Below are 24,867 nucleotides of genomic sequence, written 5' to 3' on the forward strand. Positions count from 1 at the left end.
GACTAATGAGAACAGAGTGCTGACTTGCGAACTCCCTTGATAGGAGATTCATGTTGGTACTACTGTGGGACTGTCTCTTTTTTAAAATCAAAAGGGAATATTTCACTTGCCATCAAAATCTCAAAACAAAACAAAACAAAACAAAAACAAAATCTCTCTTTCATCCCTCTGCCCCACACACCTTTTCTTTCTGAATTTAGGTCTTTCCTTGATTCCCCTAACTCCCAGAACTAGTTGTTTCGGTAGGCAACTATGGTAGACATTCTGGATGCCCCTCTCAGGTTCCCCATTTAAGAATGAAGGAATCTTTGCTCCACAGGCTGTCCACTTCCTTCCAAGACAGCCTTGGTGGAAGAGAGCCACCTCACCCAAGCTTACATCCAATGACAGATTCATGGACAGAGAGGCCCAGCTTCCTCACCCCAACTCAGGACTGCTGAGTGCTACCCTCTCTTTGGAACTTCTAGGGGTGGCTGTGATTTCTATTAGGCTATGTCTCTGCTTAAGCTCTCCCCCTGCCCGATTCTGTTTCGTTGTCTTTCTCTCCATAGGCTTTGATCTCAAGACCACTATCTTCCCACAAATTTTTGCTTCAGAGTCTACTTCCTGGGCATTTATATTAAAAAGTATTTGTTTTTGTCTGAGGTCTGTGGAATGCCATACTGTATAGTGGTGACACCATAGGAATGTTAATACATGAAGTCCATTATTTTCTCTTAGTGGCTCTCTTTCTCCCGCTCCCTTCTTCACACACTGCCTCCTATACTCAACTCCTACTCTAGCACTTGAATTGGAGAGATGGGGCATAGCCTAAGAATACCTGGCAGCTGGATGGTGGAGAGATGGGAGGGTAGGTGGTTCTAGAAAAGAATTGTAGACACTGGGGAGTTTTGTACATGGAACCCATCCTGGAAGCAAACTCAAGACTTGCAAAAGGACCTCGCTCCCAAACTCCTTCTTTAGACCCTTCCTACTAGTCCACTGGTCTCTGTCATCTAGAACCACACCCATACTTAAGAAAGAATATTAGCACATAGTCCTGCTTCAAAACTTTGAAGCTTTTCTCTGTCCCAAAGCAGTTACCTGGCTGTGTTGGAACAACAGTGGAATAGTTTGTTTTCACTCCATGAGCATGAATTGAATATGGTCTTGAGGCTTTATTTTTAAAGATAATTCGGATTTTTTGACCAGGAGTGAGAAATATTAAAGGACCTGGGGAATATAAAAAGGAAAATGTGTGGAAATTGTTATTTATTTTAAATTATGAGTCATCTGTCCTCTTAAGTATTTACACAGCAACTTATTTTTATCCTTTTTCCTTAACATGCAGCCAAATAAAACATACTTTTAAACAAGTGGATTATTGATGGTTTATGAAACATGGTTTTTGCCTTGAAAACTTAAGTCTCTAGAAAACTTAACTTTGATGAGCATCAGTTAATGCCTATGAAAACCCACAATTTAGAAATGAAATATTTTCTTTTCTTTCTTGACCAATCTTATCACTTAAGCCTTTTATCCTTTTCCCCTTTGACCCTAGTGGAGAGTTAGGAGGAGCTGGAAGGCCTTTTTATTGACCCAAAGTGATTTTTTTTCCTCTCAAGACTGAAGACCCCTTCATTGTACTCTCTCTCCCAACCATTCCAGGCCAAGAACTGGAGGTAAAAAAAACTGTTTTAAATCTTCTTTCTTTGTAGAAGCAGGTTATATCAGTGACTCTAAAAATTCTGAAACAGAGATGGTTTTGATATGAACAACTAAGCAGTAAGAATTCTCTTCAAACTTGCACTATAAATGTTGAAATAAGAGCCCTGAAGATACCTATTGGACATTAGATGCTAGCTTGGGACATCCTCTCTTTGTCCGCATGGCTATTCCATCTTCCCAAACACTAGAGAATTGTTTTTACCTTTTCCATAAAGTGGTTCATTATTTTTTTGGATAAATCATAATGGAATCTAGAGGGTCACATTGTATTACTTATCTTGTTGCAGTCAGCTAGAATCCTAGTGAAAACTAACATCCTGCTGTTATTAAAGATAGGGTCACACCCAATAGCAGTGGGAATTGGATAGCACAGCCACTTTCTGGGGGTTCCAAAGAGACAAGCTCAAGAGGCCAATGAGGATCCAAGAAGAACAAGAATTTCTCAACAGCATGTAAATCCATCTTCTCAGGGTCCCACACCAGAAAACAGTCCACAATAGGGGCACCTGGGTGGCTCAGTCAGTATGTGACTCTTGCTTTTCAGTTCAGGTCATGATCTCGGAGTCTGAGATAGAGCACCGTGTTAGGCCTCTTGCTCAGTGCGGGATCTACTTGAGATTCTCTCCCCCTCCCTCTCCCTCTGTTCCTCCCTTGATGCATGCTTCTGCATTCTCTCTCTCTCAAATAAATAAATAAATAAATAAATAAATAAAATATTTAAGAAGAAGAAGATACAATAGACACACAAATATCAAGACCCAAATAAAATTTGACCATATGGAAATGCCATTTGACTTCTGGAAATACCATGCAACATACAGAAATGTCATTGACATATGAACACATCATGTGACCTCTGCAAATGCTGTGTGATTTAGGGAAATGTTACATGTAGGTGCTTGGGGGTGACTTGTGATTTTCCTAGCTGACCTGTCAAGGGTGGAAGAAAGGGCTATACTTTTCCTCACTCTTGGAAAGAAGATGAAACTTTAAATGTTTAAATTAAACACTTAAATTTAAACAAAGAGATCCCCCTCCTCACTATAGCAGGGCTTCTGGGCTTCATTTTAACAGTGAAATGATCTCAAAATGCTACTTCTAAGCTCTCTGGAGTTCTTGAGTCCTGCGGCTAAGAAGCCAGGTAATCTGAAACTGACACATTAACTTTCCATGGTCTTTTCAGTTTCCATGAAACAACACTTAAATCAATTCTCTTTTCACACTAAAAGTGCCTATTAGCAAACAAATTAGAATTAGCATTATAGGCACTTTCCTCTGTTAAGATGGAGGTTGACAATATCCCAATGTGTACAACAGTCTCTGGTGGCTGAGGACAAGAAGAAAAACATGAAGATCAGTCTGATTGTATATTAATACCTAGTATGTCCAGATGTTTTTCATCTTCATTTCTTTGTGTTAGATTCTCGAACGTGATATCATCATACTGACGGTATATGACTTTCTTGTATTTGGACCCAAGATACGTCCCAATTCTATCCAAATATATGCTCGTTTTACTTTAAGGAAATAAAAACAAAACAAAAAAACCCACAAAGTTAGCTAGTTTAACCATTAAGTTAGGAAACTGTCATATGGAAGAACTAGTTTCACCATTGAGTTAGGCAAATTGTCATTTGGAAGAACTCCTTAATGAAACAACACAATTGATTAATATTTAGAGGCTACTTTACCTCGGAAAGTAATTCTTCTTAAAAAATTTATTAATACTGGCAAGACTGTTGGATAAATTCTGTACTTTAAAACATGTTTTGTGGATGAAATTTTAGTTTTGATATATGAATAAATAGTAAAAGTGAAAATCAGAAAAAGAAATCAAGTGCTACAAAAAGAAAAACAAGGGTCTGCCAATAGAGGCTCCTAGAAGAGAGATTGACAGAAACAAACGAAGACAAAAGGAAAACCTGACTGCTGCCAAATGTTGAAGGTAGTTGAAGTGATGTTTATTACACCTCAGAGTGGTCAGGTTGGATGATATCACACACCAGCCAGACTGGATGCAAGGAATGAAAAGAAACACAGCAAGAAATAAAGCACAGAAGTAAGTGACGCAGATTTTTAGAAAGAATTGAAGCCATTTATAATTGAAGGTAAGACACACAGATACATTGTGAAGTTATTTGTAATGGGATGAATCCTAAGCATCCTCAAACCTACCACGCACACACCCATCACTCACATAGCAAACAAATACACAACACATGCACACACGTTCACACATTTTTGTAAGGCTGGAAAGAGAGGGTGGAGGACTCCCAGAAAGAACTCCTGTTGGTTAGAGACGGAAGTTATTGCCATACTTCTCTCCTTGTAAATGCTGCAGTCGTTTCTCCCACTTCCTGCTAGGAGAATAATCCCACACAATTTCCTCCGCAGCGATATAAATGGTTTTCGCTTCCTCATACTGTGTTTGATCAGGGTTTGACTCCGCACATTGCCTCACGTCATATTTATGTTTCATGCCTCCTTCATAGTGCTCTGTCGTTATACAAACCACATCAAAAGTTCCTAAAGATGAGTAAGAAAAGAATGCATAAAGCTTTGCATTGAGATTTCTTTTCTCTAAGAAGTCATCTGTAAGACATATACTCCCAAATGTAATATAGTAGGATAGTCCATTGATTCTTTTTTCCCTTAATTTGACAGATACTTCTTCATGCCAGGCTTGTTCTAGGCACTTGGGAAACACCAGTGAGCAAAATGGTTAAGAAAATGCTTGCCCTTGGGGTTTATATTGCATGGTGGGTATTGTCGAGATAAACAAGACATAGCAGGTGATGTTTTCATAGGTTGGAGGCTGATGAGCGCTATGGATTAAAGAGAAAGGCAGAACCATGTCAGAAGGATTGAGAATCCTGGGCGGGGTGGGGTGGGGCGGGGGGAAGTTCCAGGGAGCAATGAGCAATATATTATGGGATGATCAAGGTAGGCCTTGATGGGAGGTGACACTTGGACAAAGATGAGAAGTGAGTGTTGGGCCCAGGGAAAGAGCAATCCAGGTAGAGGAAACACACAGCAAAATCCCCAAGCTGAGGGCCTGCTTGGCGTGTGTGCAGACCATTCAAGAGGCCTGTGTGTCTGGAGTGGAGTGAGCAAGTGGGAGAGGAGACAAACTTGGTGCAGGTGGGAGGGGTGGGGGCCTGGGGGCCACTGAAAGCCTGTAGCTCTGTGAAATGGGGGGCCATTGTGGGATTTTGAGCTGATGAGTGATAGGGACACTGACAGCTGTGCTGAGAACGGATGGTAGTGGGCAAGCGTGGAAGGAACGAGAACTGTTAGGATGCTGAGAGGGTAATCCATGAGCGATGGTGCAGCTTGGATCGGAGTGGCAGCAGTGGGGTGGTGACGGGGTGGTGACAGGAAGTAGAAAGCCTCAGAATCACACTTTCAAATCCCCAGGCAATGACCACAGTGAAAAAACTCCAGCCTGGTTCCTACCAGTAAATTCCACCTGAATTCAGGTTGTCTTTCAGGAAGACTGGCAAGGATCAACCCGTCAGACTCAAGGGTTTGGGAAGAAGTATTTGTTTAGAATGAACTGACGCCCATGTAGCACAGCACTTGACACATAGCAGGTGTCTCCACACTTTTACTGCAGCTGATATTGTTAAGGAAAGAGATGACGAGCACAGCAATATTTTTTCTTTTTCTTTTTTCTTTCTTTCTTTCTTTCTTTCTTTCTTTCTTTCTTTCTTTCTTTCTTTCTTTCTTTCTTTTTTTTTTTTTTTTTTTAAGTCCAGGAAAACGTCTCCAAGGGAAAGGAGAGGAAGAAGTGGGGCGGGCAGAGGCAGGAAACTGCTTGCCACCTAACGAGGGCACAGGGCAGAGAGGAGAGCCAGTGCTCTTAATCACAGGTTCTATTTATTTGAAAAGTAAAAGAAAAACTTTTTAAACATAGAAAATGTAATCAAATGAATCTGTGGTGTCACAAAGAATTCAGATACCAATCTGTGGCATTTATGGAGTAGCTAGCTTATTGTATAGCCAGCGTTTGATTTGGTGCCACTAGCTTTTGACCAAGATGTATGGACTTTTATTTTATTTATTTATTTGATTTTGGTGAAGGTGTATCTGCAGGATAAACGAAGGAACTAAGATTTTATTGAACATCTAACATATGCCAGGCATTTTGTGCTACATCTATCTCACCTGCTCCCTGTCTATTCCTTTTTGTGGATTGTAAAATATTGCAATCCCTATTTTACAAACGGTGGTATTAAGCTCAGAGCAGAGGGGAGGCTCCTCTGATGCCTCTAGCAATTTTCTTTCTTTTTAAAAAATTTTTTTTAATTTTTTATTTATGATAGGCACACAGCGAGAGAGAGAGGCAGAGAGAGAAGCAGGCTCCATGCACTGGGAGCCCGACATGGGATTCGATCCCGGGTCCCCAGGATCACACCCTGAGCCAAAGGCAGGCGCCAAACCGCTGCGCCACCCAGGGATCCCCTCTAGCAATTTTCTAATAGGGGGTGCCTTTTAAAAAAATTTTGCCCCAGCAATTGACCTCACTGAAATGAGAACATTTCCCTAGAATGCTAAGCCAGCAAGGAGAGGGCTAGAGAAAAGGCAAAAGCAGAAGGCAGGTCTGGGAAACAAATGGATAGAAGAATAAGAAATGGAGTAGATAATAGAGTGAAAGCAGATTTAAAAAAAAAAATCTTCATCACTTTTGAGGAGTGTGGGTTGATTTAGAGTCTGGAGGCCAGGAAGAGAAAACCGAGAGGGGTGAAGGTGATTTTGTGACCTGGGAAATGCTATATTACCGCTCCTATAAATTAAATGGAGCAGGGGAAAGGCTTTTTAAGTATTGCTTACATATGAGTTCCTTTTTTTCTGTACAAACAATATTCAGCGCATGTAAAGACACTGCTTTTCATAATCTTGACATGTTTCAGTCTAAAAGAGAAGATCTACTACTTACCTATGGAATCGGGTGTCATAAAAAGTGTCTGGGAGGTGTGGGGAAACAGAGCTATGGTGTCATCCCTTGATCCTAAGGAAGTAAAGGTATTTCCTGAAAAATATATCCCATGTAAGTCTTTTACGGATCCCACACTAAGAACGTGCCATGAAACGTTGTCTCCTAAGCACATATCCAATCCAGGCAGATTTCCATACATGTATCCGTTTATGGCTAGAAGACATTTGTGACAAAGAAAAGAATATTTAATTTTTTTATAATTGGCATCCCTTCAAATTCCACAAAGGATTAATCATAAGGCAGCTCAATCATGTAAGAATCTCAAGATTATCTGAATTAACTCCTTCCTTTTAGATACGAAGAAACTAATGCCAAAGAAGCAATTACTTGTCCAGTGTCATTAAGCTAATACTTGGAACAGTTAAGATCAGAGTCCGAGTCTCTAGACTCTAGACCTTTCCCCCTACACTTGCAGTCTTCAAAAACCAACCAAACAACCAGTCAGCTAACTAACCAACTCAATAAACATTCCACCCACCTATGTCATTAATTTGACAGTAGAAAAATACATGACTTTTCTACCTCACATTTAGTAATAGCTAAACAATATAGTCCACCAACAAGACATTGTTAAATATTCAGTAAACTGCATGTAACATAATCATCCTAGTAGATAATATTTTTATTCAGAAATTATCTTTAAAATAAACGTGAAACATATTAGTCAGCCCTTGGGGGCAAAAATGTAGGTCTTTTTTAATCTGTAATTCTTTAGACATAATGAAATAAAACAAGTGCTTAATATGTGTATCTTGTAAATTGTATGTTCCCTTACAGTGCATCTTGTTGGACTCTTTGAAGTCTGGATCCTTTTTATTCACATTTTCAGGGTTTTTGATAAATGTTTTGATATTTTCATCCAAGAGATAATTTTCATTTTCATCAAATATCGTGGCAAGCAGGTAAAACTCTTTGTCTTTTCCTTTCTGTGAATAAGAATAGAAAAAGAAATAGCCCCCAAATCTTAATGCTTTGTATACAAGATCTAGTCAGATAGTTGATCTGCATACAGGATTTCCTATACAAAGTTTTTTGATACTCCTGGAAAACCCCAGCATGGATAAAGGCATGAATCCCACTGAATGGATTGATCACAGAATGAAGTTAGGAGAATTATCTACAGCTGTTTTCATATAAAGCTTTTACTCTGGGAATTCATACTGCTGAACTTCATTAAACTGTATGATCATAGGCGATTATAGTGGCTTTTCATAGGATGCTTTGTAGAAAGTGAGTTAAATAAAATGTTTTCAATTCTAGAAAGTCTGCATTTTTAGCATTTATGAAGAAATTATATATGTACTATAAGAATTATGAGATTTGTAATGCTTCTATTCTGTGGATGCCTGTTAATATATCATCTCATTTTCTTTTTTTCTGATTATGATTTTTTATTTATTATTTTTTTAATAAGAAATTTATTTTGTATTGGTGTTCAATTTGCCAACATACAGAATAACACCCAGTGCTCATCCCGTCAAGTGCCCCCCTCAGTGCCTGCCACCCAGTCATTTTCAAATAAAATATACATTCAGTTATATATATATTTATTTGGGGAGATTTATTAGGCTTTATTACCTTATAAATTACAAATGCAAAAAAGAAATTGGATATTAGATCACTTGTGAATGGGGAACAAGGGAAATTCATTCCTCAAACATTTATTGAGTACCTACTACATGCCAGAGAGGGGCTGTGATTATTACAAAAAATTAACAAAACCTTGTGTATGGTTTCAAGGAATTTATGGTCTAGTGGGACAGAAAGGCTGACAAATATAATTGAATAGATAAGTGTTCCAATAGAAAAAATACACAGGGAACTATGGTAACCTGCAGAAACCACTTTAGTCAGTGAATATTGTCTGAAGGGCAGGAAGGGACCTTCAGTAGGAGTTTTAAAAACGTCTCCCCTTTTGGGGCACGTGGGTGGCTCAATGTTGAGCATCTGCCTTTGGCTTAAGTTGTGATTCCGGGAACCTGGGGTCGAGCCCTGCATTGGGGTCCCTACAGGGAGCCTGCTTCTCCCTCTGCCTATGTCTCTGGTTCTCTCTGTGTGCCTCTCATGAATAAAAAAAAAATCTTAAAAAAAAAAAAAGATTCCTGGGTATATTTCCCTCTCCATTTGCCCCTCCCTCTGCTTATACTCTCTTTCTCAAATAAATAAATAAAATCTTAACAAATAAAAAATAAAAACATCTCCCCTTTTAACGGGCAAAAGCAGTGAGGAAAGGTGAGTCCGGAGAGAAAGAAGAGGACAAAATCAAAGAGATGTAAATTAGCCTTTCTTACTCAGGGACTAACAAGCCAGTTCTGCAGCAGAACCAGAATTGCACACAAGGCATGAATCTGGAGGGATCAACAGGGTCTGATGTGCTGACTTCAGAGTCCACGAACTGCAGAGGAATTTTTCGTGTAGAGAGTGCTATTGTTGGATTTGAAAGGAAGGGATCTGGAGCTATGTTGAAATAAGGTGAGAGTAGAAATGGGAGTGAGAAGGTTAAAGGAATTCAGAAAGAGGTGATGGTCCCTCAAATAAGGCAATGATATTGGGAGTTTGGTGACTAAATGTTGGAGGTGAGAAAGGAGTTGTTGATGGAAGTCCTAGCTTGGGTGGAGTCATCAACTAAGAGACAGAGTAGAGGAGAGAGAGGCAGGCAGTGGTTGTCTGGAGGGAGAGGAAGAGATCAAGCAGTCAAGAGGAATTCAAGGTGTCTGGAACATGCTAGGGTGAGGGCTCATTGGGTAGAGAAAGATACAGGTCTGAAGTTGAGAAAACGAGAGAACGTGAGAATCAGCACACAGAAGAAATTGAAACTGCCCATTGCCGCATTGTTTTTCCTCTGTAGTTCTGTCTCAGGCAACCTCTCACCAAGGCATATCTGGACATAGGTCCATGACTCACCTGTTTGCCATTCTTTCCAAGAGTTCCATTTCTGCACACGAGGAGAGGCCCTACAAGGCCACTGTTGACATCTTTTGTCATATTTACCGAGGAATAGTATAACCAGGTCAGGCAGTTGGGATCCGTGGAGGTAGGACCCACGTCTCTTGGAATTTCCCACGTATAGACAAATGTCCTCCCAGGATTTACATGTGAGGAGGGTGGAGGAGTACCTAGTAAGAAATGAATATTTTAGAAATAGGACCTAGGACCAGAAGTGCCCTAGTCTAGACTGTGCGATCTCTGAGAGCAAGCACTGTATCTGGCTCACCTTGGAGCACCTTTGGGTGACAGCTGAAAGGGGCTGAAGAAATTACCACCATAATAAGGACACAGAGCTGTTATGAATTGAAAAGTGGGCTGCATAATGACTTGAGGAGGAATTTTACTTTCTAGCTGACGTCATATTGCAGTGTGGCTTGCTTGGGTTCCCTCGAGTGCTACTTACGTCTTCCAGGGGTTTTGTAGAACGAGCCCTCGTTGTTCTTGTTGTAACGTAGTCCATGAGGGTGAATGCTGAGTGGCACGGAAGCCTTGTTATAAAAAGTGATCTTGATGATCTGTCCCACTTCTGCCTTAATAATAGGGCCTAGAAACCAACAGAACTGGTAATTGTGCTCAGTTTTCACAGACATAATTGTCAGGTGTGTTACTTGAGTGACTTTCTTCTAGGAACAAAGAGATGATGCCATGAACCAGAGATGCATCCAACTGCAAGAGCTCTAGATGGTTCCGGGTCTTAGGACATCACTTGAGATCACATGAATATCTTAATCTTATTGGATATATAGGAACAAAAGAATGTAGTTTAACATTAGGTGAATCAGAGTGTATTGTTTCCATAAGGTTATAAGATGACAGCTGAAATCTCTAAAACTGTGAGATGTGAACACCATTTTGATTGCACAGGATATGTATAAATGATGTTTATGCTATAAAGAGAATTTTACCAAGGATTCCAAGGTGCTTTTCTCTCGCCTTCTGTTTTTGGAAGGAAGCATCTGTGTATTCACGGTAAACTAGTTTTTTGTAAGTTCCTCCAATTCTAGTTGGGCTTTTTTCAAAATACAGCTGAGATTCACTGTGCAGAGAAAGTAAACAGGCAAAGGACTTTTCAATTAACAGTGATCATTCGGAAAGAAGGCCAGAATCTACATACATCTGTTTTTAAATTACTTGTAATTTATTTACAGAAACAGTGCATGCTCATCATTGAAAATTTGGAAAATAAGAAGAAAACTGACCCCCCCCAAATTAAAATCTTCAGAATCCCATTATCTGCATATAACCACTGCAACACTTTCTGTGGATTTCTTTTCAGTCTTTTATCTATGCATGTGTACACGAGAACTCATGTCTGTCTACCTGGTGGTTTATCCACATACTTTCTTCTGAAGCAAAGGGTATTTTTTCAGTCAGGTAGTCACAAACACCACCTCTAAAACAACTATGTGCTGAGATCCAAGAATATTAAGATCGGAGATGTCATTCTTATTTTAAAATTATATTACAATAAAATTAAATGGAGTCCCCTGAGAAAAAGTGATCCCTAGCAGTGAAGTAGTAGTAGAATTCCATAGCCAGGACAATCAAGCAAGCTGAAAAAAAATCTATTACTTCATACTTATTTTAGTCGATATAAAATGAGAGTTGTACCTAACTCTGAATCTAATTTTTGCTCTAAGCCCAGATACCCTTCATACAGTTAATACAAAATTTCCATCACACAGAATGAAAAATTTATTGATGAACTTAAAATATAAGAGAATAAATATTCACTTGATATAACATTCTCAGTTTTCTCAAATTTTCTGCGGGTAAATTAGAGAAAAATAAATACCATGGGAAACATTGCCTGGTGATTTTAGAACTTGATATTTTCTGACATATAACTTTCATACAATAGACTAGAAGGATTAAAATTCTTGTAATCTTTGAGTTGGCAGATATAATTATAACCGTTGGACTATCAGAAAAACTTTTTGAGCACTTTTAAATTATGATGCCACAGTAATATATTTTGGTCTTAGTTTTTGGTTACTAAAATAGTCACAGGAAAGAGTAAAAAAAGTAATAAAAAATATCAGTGGAAATTAATTATATCTTCAGATCTTAGCAGGAAAGCATAAATTATGCATGAGGAATGTTTTTGAATTTTTATAAAATTGTTATTGATAACATTATCCACTATGTCTCAGAACTATATATAATAAATCAATTTAAATTTAATTTAATAAAATTAATTTATTGCTAGGAAAAAAATGAGCTGTGTGTTTTATTTTGCACTGGCTATTGAGACATTTAGAGAAAAATTGTGTGTGGTAATGATCCTTAGATTCGGTATTTTCTAATTATTGATATAATTATTTTGGGGGGATCCCTGGGTGGCTCAGTGGTTTAGTGCTGCCTGTGTCTCAGGGCGTGATCCTGGAGTCCTGGGTTCGAGTTCCACGTCAGGTCGGGTTCCCCACATGGGGCCTGCTTTTGCCTCTGCCTGTGTCTCTGCCTCTCTCTCTCTCTGTGTGTGTCTCTCATGAATAAATAAATAAAATCTTAAAAAACTAATAATAATTATTTTTCTATCCTTGTTTTATCAATATATTTTAATTATAAGATGCCTAAATCCTTTTCAGGAGTAGCTGGTTACAAAAAAGTTCCATTATCTTTATTTAATCATAAATATTTCAATCACTGAATTATTACCTTCCAGCTGCTGTTAAATTTTTTTTAGTGAAGTAGTCTACACCAGAGGGAGCATAGTTCCAAACAATTGTTTCAGCAGCAATATAGTAATATACAACATGTGTCGCAGTAATGTGTTTTGAACATTTGTGACAATTCCTTACGTTGAAAAAGGCCTGTATACTATCTGGAAAACAGTAAACCCAAGTAGAGATTGTTACTAAGACATTTCTCTTATTCCACACATATTTTATATTTTAACCAACAATACTGCAACTTTTTCTTTTTTGAGATATTGGATGCATTTTACTTATGGAATCTGTGTAATAACCTAAAACGTATGAAACAAATACAGAAAAGCACGATGTGAAGATGAACATTAGAGGAATACATATTACCGGAGAATAATCACCAGCATTGGACCAGTCCCTAGATGAAGACGGTGCCTGTCTACCATGAAGAATTTTAGAGTCTATTTGGCCAAAAACAACTCTCCTCAGGGATACGAAATTACTACCATTGGCCGCTAATGAATTAGCTGATTTATTAGATTAACTAGTCGGCAGGCAGGAAGAAAATCAAGGCAGGTACCTTTCCATGAGGGCATCAGTCCTGTGCTTTGATTTCAGAGCACTGTCGGTGGGAGTGTAAACTAGGATAGACGTTTTGGAAGGCAATCTGGCAGCATTTGTTAAAACTACAAACCTTCCATTACATAATTTCAATCCTTGGTAGTCACCAAGAGAAATATTTGCACATATATAAAAAGATCCAATAAAAAGATGTTAATGCAAAAAATGTGAAAGCAATTTAAATATCTATCGGTAGGCAGATGGGTAAATAACTTAGGATACATCCCCAATGTGGAAAACTATACAACAGTGTAAAAGAAGTTAGATGTATGGGGAATGTCATGGAAAAGATTTCAAAACATAATGAAGAGTGAAGAAAGCAACAGCAGAAAATTTTATGCAGAGTGATCTACTTATGTAAAACAAAACGAAATATAGCAATGTGTTTTTGTTTCTATATGTTCTTGTATATTATGTGAGAATGCATAGTAAACAGGTGTTCAAGTACTCACACCCAGTATTTACTCTCTGGGGAGGAACGAGGATGGCGATGGGAGGGTTGGACTAATGGTATTGTTCTTAAACCAGCTCTCTAAAGACAAAAAAACACAATATTTGATTTATTTGCTAATTTTTGTGGTCTAAACACTCCCACCATGGCCAATTTGAAGTTCCAGAGTTTACCAGCTGACTGACTTAACTATCAGCCCTCTTGCGCTGATGTGAGCTGACTCCCACACATCACATTAGATTTTTACTTCTTCTGTCTTCTGTCCTCCTCCTACTTCTCCCCCTACCTTATTCCTTCCTCTTTCCATCCTTCCTTTCTTTCCAGGCAAAGTCTAGTCATGTATTCCTGTGATTACTAGTAAGATAAAATAAAAATTTAATAAATTTTATTTTATTTTATTTTAAATTTAATAAATTTTAAATAAAAATTTTAAACAGGGTGGAAGTAAATTTGAAAAACCACACACAACTCGAGGATACAGGAAGAGAATGAAACACACGAGAAAGCTATGGAGTCAATCAGATCAGCCAAGGAACTCTCAGAAGTTTCTCAATTGTGCCTAGGGCTGACCCTACTGCAGAGTTGAGGGCCAGACCTGGCATGAAGTCACCATCTGCAAAGTAAGTAAATCGGAAGAGTCGGGCTGAGCATACATTTTCACCTGAAAATGATATTTCTTTTTAAGTGAGAGATTTTTTACTATTAAATTCAGTCCTCGAGTTGCAGTAGCTGCAAGGGGTTCTCCTTTTCCCCAGAGCGCTGGGAGGGCTCCAGCACACAGGAAGTCCTGATAACTACTTGCTGTGTACTTATTTAAATAATTAGTGGAAGCATGATTCTAACCAAAGTATGGGACTAAGAAGACAGATTTGATCACAAAAGTAAACCCCATTTTCGTACACAAAAAAGTTAAATTCTTCGGTTCTAATAAAACCATGTTTTTCGATTGAAAAGGTAAGAAAACATTTGCATGATTGTATGTAGAGTTTGGTCACATTTAAGTTTAGAAAAGATTAATAACTTCATAACTGGCCATTGTATTATTCAGTGGAGAGTGTTGACTGAAGAGGGAAATAAATGAAAATACAGAGGTTTCTTGAGTTCTGGATTAGTATTGTTTGGTCCCGCAAGAATCCTGGCAATTCTTCTTATAGGGTTTTGGACAGTGTTTTAACCTCTTGAAACTCATTACCTCACCTAAAAATAAACAGTAAAAATACCTGCTCTGACATTCAGCCTTTCTGTAGGGCTCACCGGCTAAAAAGTATAAAAATTTTTTTGTAAAAATAAAACAAAACACCCTGATATACCTAGAAGGGTTCATTATTATGGTGTTATTTGTCAGAGACCTGGGTTCTAGTTCTGATCCCATCACTGACTTTCCAAAAAAGCAATCCCATCACCTTCCTAGAAATCAGTTTTTCCATTTGGAAGACAAGGCGTTTGTGATGGGTTGTAACCTTGAAAGTTCTGTGTAAAGGTCATAAATTCCTACCATGTATCTGACATCTCAGCTTCCACTCTCCAGGGCCTTTGGCTACCATGAAGGCTTCTTGCAGCGAAGCAGGGAAGACGGTAATGGTGTCCTTTCTGTGATTCCGAGATATCAGAGTTTGTCCGTGCAGATAGATGGGGTGTGTGTCCAACACACCACCCATGCCAACAAAATGCCACATGACCCTGTCCTCAGCACACATGGTGAGATTGGGCAGATTTCCGTACATATATCCATTTACCGCTGAAAACAAATATATGTTTTATTTAATTTATTTTTCAAGTAAACTTTACCCCCAACACAGGGCTTGAACTCATGACCCTGATATCAAGAGTTGCAAGCTCTACTGACTGAGCCCACGAAACAAACATGACTAATTTTTCACAGTAGATGAGGACCATATGCTGCACATTCTGCACACTTCCTCTTAAACCTCATAATGGCAACTTTATTCTCATACATAATCTACCATGGGATTTGATTGGTCTTTCACACAAGAAAAGGCCATAATTTTGTATCTAATTAGAAGTCTTAAGAGCATAAAGAGTTACAGGCAAGAGGAGGAAAAGTGAGCTGAAAGTCAGAGAGCAGAGATGAGGGGAAAAGAATAAAAAGAATCTAAGTCCCAGAAAGCAGAGAATAAGGATGGATGACTGAGAGAATAAGAGTATCTTTTCTGAAAAATCCTATATAGAAACGCATTTTTCTTTTAGAAACACATTTTCATTGAATATCTGCTCCGTTATGTTTTTATTCTTCCATAAGATTTTATCACCTTAAAATTACATCTTTCCTGTTTTTACCATCTACTTTTGATCAAGATCGGACTTCAGAAAACTAATGCATCTACCTAACTTTACATGCTACGAAACTTTGCAAACCAGCAAGATTTACTAGCTGCCTTGCATATCAACCAGCAATAACCTGAGTGAAAGACTGGAAAACGTAAACTCAACCACACAAACTTGAACAAAAGAAAATCACTAAGTAGAATCACAGAAGTTAGAGTTATAGGATATTCTGAATAGGAAAGCTTTCTTTAATCTTACAGTGCATGAGGTTGCTCTCCTTGAAGTCAGGATCACTGGCATTAACTTTGCCGGATTCAGTATATGTATTAATATTGTCATTGATATACCAGCTTTTGTTTTCATCAGTTATAGAAAACAGCAAAGCATAAGATCTGTCGATATTTTTTTCCATGTCTCCATCCAGCGTGCCTGAAACATTAAGAACAACAAAACTTGCTCTTTGCACCAATTATTTTTGCTATGAAATAAACCGGTGATTCTAACTGATTCAACTTAATCTTGCACACCGAGGGACAGAACTCTAAGGAACAGGCCCACGGCCTCTCTCCTCTTCCTACTTTCTTCTACTCTGCTGATTCAACTCTCCTCTATACAAGAAAGGGGTCAGTCATTTGGGGAGAAGTTGGCTAAAGTGAAGTCTGCTGGGTTGGACTACCACCTAGTGACCAACCTGCATCACTGGACTTGAACAGAGGTCTTGGACTCACCATCGCCATCCGCTGCTCAGAGTCTGAGAGGGCAACTTTACTTTCTTGACTGGAAATCAAGATCAAGGTGGAAAATGGAGCTTATTTGATAGATAACATCTCCACTAGGAGAGCAGGGGAGAGCCCACTTATTCTGGTTCTATTGCTACCATGAGATTTTTTAAAACATGTTTTAACATGTTACCTCTTTTGCAAGTCAGAATTGGTCCAATGAGACCCGAAGCCACGTCTTTTGGAGTGTCTACATGGGAGTGGTAAATCCTTGTCACGCAGTTACTGTCATTGGGTCCAGGCCCCTGATTTTCTTCTACATACCACTTGTAAGTGTATCGTGCCCCTGGCTGCAGACGGTCGTCTTCCTTTTGCTCGTCCGTCGTGTTATCAGGATAGAGAGCGCCTACAAAACATAATCCACACTGTGGTCACAGTAACCACTGGGCAAACACTATTTTGAATGTGACTCATGCTTTCTGTATTAAGCCATAAGTGTAGGTTAATTTGTATCTTTAGAATCAAGTGTGCATTTCTCCCTCCTTTTTTCCTGCCTCCTGTCTCTTCTTCCTTAGCTGACTTCCACATGAATGCCCAGCTTGTCTAGTTTCTAGACTAAACTGGAATGAGACAGGCAGTATCATTACAGACTGTTGATGTAATGAATCCATCAATGGTGGAATCCATTGATGGATTCCAAAAATATTTACTGTTTGTCTACTGTATACTTGGACTTCACATACATAAATCTAGGCACGAGAGTTGCCTTCCATATTTTCTTCAGACATGGGACCCAGGGCATTAAGAGACATTCATGTGTCCTCCAAGTAGACCACTGGAAACCAAAAGTGGCCGTCTGCATTGCATATGTTACCCTGAGCTATTACCCCAGTTCTGAGTCTGGGGCCTTTCTCTTCTTTCTTTCTTCTTTTCCTAGAATTTTGCCTCAGATCTTTATCTCTTGAGGCTAGAGTCCTCATAACTATGAATAAAGTTCCTACATTCAATAGAACACTTTGAAGCATGGCCAACCTCTCGTATCTACCCATCTTTCAGGATGCTTCTGCTCCATGTTGAACATAAACCTTATTCGTTGGCTTTCTTTTCCTTTTCTTTTCCCAATATTTTTAGGCAGCTGTGAGTGTAGATGTGTAGCAGACAAAAACTGTCTGGAAAATAATGATTTCTCTTGACACTGATGTTTTCAAGAGGATAATCCTCACCCATTGGGAAATAAAGTGAGGTGGGAGTAGAATAGTATTTCTGGAAAATAATGGTTTCTCTTGACACTGATATTTTCAAGAGGAAAATCCCCATCCATTAGAAAATGAAATGAGGTGGAGGTAGAATAGGATTTCTGCCAACCTAACATTTGCTCATGAGTGTCTCCCACAAAAAAAAAAAAAAAAAAAAAAAAATTGAATGTGATCCATGCTTTATCCATTAAGCCATGAATTACATTAGTTTGTATTGTTATTATTATTATTGTTGGCGAAAAGTGTGTTTTCTTTCCTAGGAATTGCACAAAGGTGGGTACTTACCCAAGATGAGAAATTGGAGAAGGACTGTCTTGGGTTGAAGCTTTAAAGACATCAAAAAGAAGAGTCTGTATTCACCCCAAACTACTCCCAGTTGATAATTACCCTGCTTTCCCTGAGGTATTGGGTCAATACTTCCCATTAGCAATGGCTCAGGAATTTAAGAAAAAAGGATCCACTTACCTTCATTGTCTTTAGTGTAGGTGAGTCCATGAGGATGGAAACTATATATTCTTGAAGCAAAATTTTTTACATGAACGTAAATCATGTCTCCAGTCTCTGCCTTAATTATTGGACCTAAAAATCCCAGCCAGGATGGCTTTTCAATGATTGTTTGAAATGTGTCATTGGTATACTGAAAATACAAAGCCTTTTTATAGACAGATCCTATCCTGTCTTGGCTTCGTTGTAGATATATGTGGGAATGAAACTCTCTGTAAAAAATCAACAAAGAAACAAAAAGGGAGAACTTTAACAAAGTTTGACAGGAAAGAACAAAACGATTAAATCAACTGAAACTAAAAGACTAAAGACTGTTTCCAGTCTCAGCCACTGGAGAAAATGTGAAGGGAATCAAAAAAGGTGTTATAGGCAAGGAGAACATTGGAGTCTGTGATGAAGGGATCAAATACAAATGTAGCAAGTGATAAACTTGGCATTTTTGTTTACAAGACTTACCAAATTCTTCATACTGAGCCACATAAAAAGGCTTATAACCCCACTTGAAGGGGACTTTAGATCTGGAGCATTAGATTGATCCCCATGACTTAGAATTGTTTACACATTTAAATGGATTTGTGGATTTGCTGGTAGACTTAGGGTCATTTGGGCCAACAAACATGATAAATCCAAACCCCACGCGTAACCTCTAGATTTCTCCCTCCCAAATATTTGAAAAGAGAAATCAAGAAACACAGCTGTAATGTTAGAATCTCTGTCATACCCTCCATTTCAGAAGGAAGAGTGTTGATTTATATCTTGACCCCCACACAAACAAAATTGATGAGAAAACGCAGAAGTAGAGATGATCCCTAAAATAAGGTGTCATGATGACAAGAGTGGCAGCAATTCTAAGAAGGAAGAATTTCTGATTTCTAACGACATCTGCTTTCCATGCCATGCTTACAAGGAAACAAAGGAAGCAGTTCTAATAGCAAATGTGTCCTTAAAGTGTCAATCGTGGGAAATTCTTCACCAGCATTTTATGAATAATCATTACCAACTCCTGTTTCTGATAGTAACCATTTCACTGCAAAGGGATTACTTACTGATCTTCTGAAAAAGGCTTCCCATTGAGCATATTTTTACCAGTAGGAGCGTAGTTCCAAGTGGTTTCTTTGATGCCTATACTGTAGTGCCTATCTTTTGCCCAACCTGGAGAACTAATAAAAGCCAGAAAGAATAATGGTAAAAGGGCCTTCATTTTCAAGCCCTAAGCCTGGAGAGCCTAAGTGAGTGATGTCTGCCTTTCTTTTATAATCCAGGCTATCTTCCTTTGTTTGTGTCCATTTACATAAATCAGAGTTGCATAAGAGCCCATCATGTGTTTCATCTACACATACGTCATTTCCACTCTGAATGCATTTAGTTTTTCTGAGTCAGGTTGGGTGAAATGTTTCGCAACCAACCCATAGAGAATACGGGTGCTTGGCCAGGATTAGAGCTTGCTTGAATTACTGGATAAATGGGCTACCCAAATCATCCATCATCCCCTGACAATTATTATCTTTTCCTAGGTTATAGGAATCATCTCTGGTTTATTCTCCAGACTCTCCTTTCTCACTGTTCCAGTCCATTCTACTACATGCCATTCCCAGATTCTTCATTACATGTTAATTTTAATGATTCAGTCCTCTAGATGTTAAAGTCTTTGTCATTTAATACTTTAAGTTATTCCAAATTAGTTGAGATTCAAGATGCTCCATAATCTAGGCCCCAATCTGATATTCCACGTTCATCTCCATAATTCACTTACAGGACTCCTTCCTTCTGGGAAGTTGACTTATTGTGGATACAGTGAGGGGCTAGGGTGGTGGTGGTGGGGGCACACCTGAACCCCAGAATCAGAGAGCTCTAACTTAACTTTGCCATTTACCAGCTGTGTAACCTGTGTGTAATTGTGGAGCTCAATTTCTTCACTTATAAAATGATAATCACTCTTGGAAGTTGTGAAAATTAGACAAAACAGCACACATTATAGAGGAGCTCAGGGACATCTAAGGAGTCTGGTACACAGTCAGCATTTAATAAATATTATTTACCTCCTTTTTCCACAATGTGAGCTTTCTGAATTCATCAGATCATATGCACACCCATTCCCCAGCCTGATATTTCCACATTCTCCTTCTCCCTTCCTTGTTTAATCCAAATTTTCCCCATTTTTCAAGATTCCTGAAACTCTACCTCTTCAGTAGATTCTCCTTGATTATTTCAGCCTATAGACACCTTTCTGTTTCTGAATTCACCGGCTATGTCCAGGTCTGGCAATTAACCTCACAGTTTTGTACTGTTGTTTAAATTTTCACATATTTTCTCTACACTCAGTAGGTTATAAATCCTAGAAATTACTTCTTTTTATTCTATATATCTTCTAGAAATGTCAAGAAACTATTCATAACCAAAAAGGACGAACCTGAGCTCTCATATTAATATCACTAAATGTCAAAATTTTTGGAACAAATAAATAGAGTAGCTTGGCTACAGTTGCAGTTCACAAGGAAAGGAAAAAGAGTCTTTGCCATTGATTTATGTATCATCATATACTGGGATATCTATCACTGTTAGGTCTTGTTTGAGACTTTACAGTTGCAAAGCCACAATGCCTTTCGACAGTTAGAGTGGTATTCTGTTTAGGTTTGAAATCCACATTTAGAAATATTAAGGCAGGGCTATCATATGGCATGTATTATTTTGTAGCTTGCCTTTATTCCTCAACTACATTTCTTAGAGACCTTTATATATCATTGCCTAGAAGTCTACTTCCTTCATTTTAATTGAAGCATTTTTTCTATTATGAATATAATTCATTTATGTTTTAAAACACACAAAATTAAAAAATATTTTTCCTGGTATACATATAGATGTCTATACACACTTAAGGAAGTGCCCAGAAGGGCACATATCAAATTAAAAACTTAAAACTTCTTCTCTGAGAAGAGAGAGGATTATATTTAAAGGAAAATATTTAAATTATTATTTATAAGGAGAATACATTTCTATATTACTTGATTTAAAAATCAACAAAGTATTTGCATTTTTTTCTTTCTTGGATTAAAAAATAATGAGGCTCTGAATCTTCCCTATAAGCAACAGTTACTAAATTCTGCAGAAATAAAAACTTCTGGGCTGTTATGTCACAAAAATTCACATTTGTGAATTCGTAGGTGAGTTTTAAAAAGAAGTTAGGTAAATAATCCACTGCTTTGGTAGGTCTTAACGTCACCAGCAGATGCTGGAAGGAATTCAGAAAACCTAGACCTGGAGGGACCTTAGTGTGTGGAAAAACTACCCACAGGAAAATCAAGAAGAGTTTCACAAATGGCACCCTTTGGAAAACAGTTGAAAGGGTTGAGAAGAAGACCCAGACCAGACATAGTAGATCTCACAAGAGAGAGGGGTTAGAAACTAGCTCTCTAGACTCAAGGAGGAGATCCATGGATTTGCATAGTTGGAAGCTACAGTCTCACATATTTAGCTCTGTATATGGAACAACCTAATCACCTTCCTCATCACTGTGGCCTACCCAGCAACTGGGAAAGAATCCATCAGGCAGAAGGGCGGGATTCCTTAAATTGGCTTTTCAATATCCCTTTGTCCTGAAATTCTGTGACTTCTTTCCTCATCCTCCCAGAAACATTAATTTTACTCTGGAATGTGGATAATAGAAGACCCACTCAGCTGACTTTTTTTTTTAAGTACCCCCAAGAAGTGTAAAGTCTACATTGTTCAAATCAAACAGATGTATCCCCAGTTCCCAGCTCCACTGTATACTAGCTATGTGATTTGGGATGACTTGAATAATCCTTCTGAACCCAGTCCCCATATCTGTAACACAAAGATAATAACAATTGAAGCTCAGGGCTGCTATGAGGACTTACCTTCAGTCTATTAAAGAAAGGGAAGCATCCTCCCCCCAGACAATGAAAATGGTGTTGATAAACATTCATTGTGTGTTTTTCTTCTCAACAAATGACTAGGGAGACTGGCTTCTTCTTGTTGTTCTTCTTCTCTCTTTTTTTTTTTTTTTTTTTTTTTTTGTGAGTCAGTGGGTAGGTGAGATTGGAAGGAAGCACTTTTTCTTCTCTAATATTATATAATATGGCTTGGCAAGATGACAATTTCTGTCCTTCCCTCCTGCATAGTCCTCAATAGATCCGTCTTTTGGCACAGCAGTATTTGAAGTTGGTCACCATTATTTGACTATATTCTTGGTTGGTAGCCCGAGAACATAAGGCAACTTAGTTAGCTAAGCTTTGTTGAATTTGGCCCAAAGGTGTAAGCTCAAACACCTTGGAGGAAAATTTGGATTCCTTCCTGGTTTTTCCATTCCACAGCTGAAAACCATTTAAGAGGAAAGAGAGCACACAAAAATATGCATAAGGATCTAATGATACTAGCACCTTATGTTTGTAAAAAGCTTTATAATATATAAAAATACCATTATTCTTCAAAATGTAATCTTCAGAACACTCCCCCTCACCCTTACTCTTATACCTGCTTAATACATGAAGTATCTAAAGCTCAGAGGGTCTAGTAACTCACTGCAGGATGTACGCTTCCAAGTTATGGTGCCAGGGTTCAAACAGAAATCACTGGATTCCAAGTCAAATGTTTCTTCCATGTGATGTTATTAATTGGCTTCAATAGTTTAAGTATATATACTTCTATATTACCAATAAATGCTAAGTTTTTATCAGAATATATAACTTTAATTGTATCTTCCAACAAGGGAGACCAATGGGATATCAATCATGTGGGGTTTAAAGACAATGGGGAAGATGTTAGCAACTTTTACATCCATTCTCATTCTTTCTATTTCTTCTACCAATAACCACTATTTGTTGAAAGTCAGATCGTCACTTTCTAAACAGTAGCTTTAATTGTGTCAGCAAATTGTGAAAGGGATGTTTAGAGTTGAGGAAATGAAAATTTGGGGGCTTTTAAAGAACTTACCAATTTAAACCCAGACCTCAAAGCTTGGTGGACATTCTTACTACCTACATTCTTACTACATTCAAACTCCCTACCTGCTACTCTGGGCAACTCTGAGCAACCATCAACCAGATTAGAAGAGTTTAAATCAGTAGAGTAACTGGCAGCTGGGGCAGATAGGTACACTTAGGCTAGAGCCCTGTGCCCTTCTCACAGGACACTGTGAGACACTTAGAACTATGTAAACTGTAAGCTTTTACAGTATGGGGTAGACTCCATAATGGACCAGATGCCCACAAAACAAGGCATAGAAGGAAATAGTGGGAAGATGCTGAAGCTCAAAAGAAAGAAAAAAACAGCCCCTGTTATTTGGAGCTGGCCTGATACTATCAGGTAGGCCTTGTCCTGGGACTCACAGTTAGATCTTGGTGTTTTCCTCCTATCGGATACATAAAATTTCCAGAACTGTAACATCAGACAACACCACTGTGACCACACTGAATCAAGACCCCCCCACCAAAAAAAAGGTCCATTCCCAAATAGTGTCTGAACACACATGAGGAATAGGAACATAGTCCAAACCTTTAAAATAACCAAGTATTCCCTTACCCTGACAATAACTAACTGTTGCTTCTTCACCAGTTATAACTTTGGCTTTGCTTCTTTCCTCCTGACTTATAGATAAGATTTATTAAGACATCTAATCATAGAATCAACCCTACCACATCCAATACAGAGCAAAGCCCTGCTTTTATAAACATCCCTCAAGTCACCTAACACAAGCACCAACCCTATAAGTCTTTTTGTAATCCTTTTTCTGAGATATTTCATGGTTCTCCATGGTATGTGTTGGCTTTCAGTGCAACAAGCAATAAACACAACTTATTCAATAACAAGTGTATTCCTGTGGTTTGGTTGGAGTGCACTGGCACTTAGGAAAAGAAATCCATGACATGGCTACTAATAAAATAGTGTCAACATGACAAAAAATCAGAAATGTATGTCTCCAATCTGGACCTCCCTGCCTAATTCCAGTATACTTGGTGGTCTACTTGACATCTTCACTTGGTTGTTTAATACAGCACTTGGGAAACATTTATGTGTAGATGAATCCCCCCAAAATCTGAGGGTCTTCTAAAATGCAGATTCTGAGTCTGCAGGTCTGAGGTAGAGCCTGATGTTCTACATTTCTGTGCTGCCCCCCTAGTGATGCCAGGGCTGTAGGCCCGTGAGCCACACTTGAAATAGCAACAACCTAATGGACACCTCAAACTCAACATGCCCAAATATGAACTTTTAAGACTTTCATTCTTAGGTCCAACATGTTAAGAGCTTGGAAGTCATCACTGTCATCCTTATAACAAGAAACGCTGGACAAACCAGCAATCAACAACTTTTCTTTTTTTAAAAAGAAAATTTATTTATTTATTCATGAGAGACACAGAGAGAGACAGCGGCAGAGACACAGGCAGAGGGAGAAGCAAGCTCCATGCAGGGAGCCCGATGTGGGACTGGATTCCGGGACTCCAGGATCACACCCTGAGCTGAAGGCACACACGTAACTGCTGAGCCACCCAGGCATCCTGACAACTTTTCTTAAACCTATTAGAAAAGTAATGTAAGTAGAGAGATAAAAATTCAAAAAAAAAATTAAAAAAAAGAAAAGAAAAAAGAAAGAAAGAAAGAAAAAGAAAAAGAAAAAAGAATCAAAAGAAAATGCTAGAAATCAAAAACACTGTAACAGAAATAAAAGTGCTTC

The 24,867-nt window shown here is 38.4% G+C and overlaps 1 protein-coding gene across 1 annotated transcript in view; it reads right to left on the reverse strand.

The window, feature by feature from the left end:
* LOC611632 (ceruloplasmin-like) overlaps nucleotides 1–19,424 on the reverse strand; it is a 29,558-nt gene extending 10,134 nt beyond the window's left edge. The window contains exons 1-14 of the mRNA XM_038570192.1: nucleotides 19,226–19,424; nucleotides 18,141–18,391; nucleotides 16,613–16,825; nucleotides 15,959–16,129; nucleotides 14,910–15,152; nucleotides 12,353–12,518; nucleotides 10,600–10,730; nucleotides 10,098–10,238; nucleotides 9,611–9,822; nucleotides 7,482–7,632; nucleotides 6,647–6,859; nucleotides 4,026–4,233; nucleotides 3,085–3,224; nucleotides 1,084–1,212 (exon numbers count right to left, since the gene is read on the reverse strand). Coding sequence (XP_038426120.1) covers nucleotides 1,084–1,212; nucleotides 3,085–3,224; nucleotides 4,026–4,233; nucleotides 6,647–6,859; nucleotides 7,482–7,632; nucleotides 9,611–9,822; nucleotides 10,098–10,238; nucleotides 10,600–10,730; nucleotides 12,353–12,518; nucleotides 14,910–15,152; nucleotides 15,959–16,129; nucleotides 16,613–16,825; nucleotides 18,141–18,391; nucleotides 19,226–19,380 — 2,524 coding nt within the window. The 5' untranslated portion in view covers nucleotides 19,381–19,424. The remainder of the gene's footprint in view (nucleotides 1–1,083; nucleotides 1,213–3,084; nucleotides 3,225–4,025; nucleotides 4,234–6,646; nucleotides 6,860–7,481; nucleotides 7,633–9,610; nucleotides 9,823–10,097; nucleotides 10,239–10,599; nucleotides 10,731–12,352; nucleotides 12,519–14,909; nucleotides 15,153–15,958; nucleotides 16,130–16,612; nucleotides 16,826–18,140; nucleotides 18,392–19,225) is intronic.
* Nucleotides 19,425–24,867: the final 5,443 nt, after the last annotated feature.

This window comes from Canis lupus, chromosome 23 (assembly GCF_011100685.1).
Source record: "Canis lupus familiaris isolate Mischka breed German Shepherd chromosome 23, alternate assembly UU_Cfam_GSD_1.0, whole genome shotgun sequence".
Classification (NCBI taxonomy): Eukaryota; Metazoa; Chordata; class Mammalia; order Carnivora; family Canidae; genus Canis; species Canis lupus.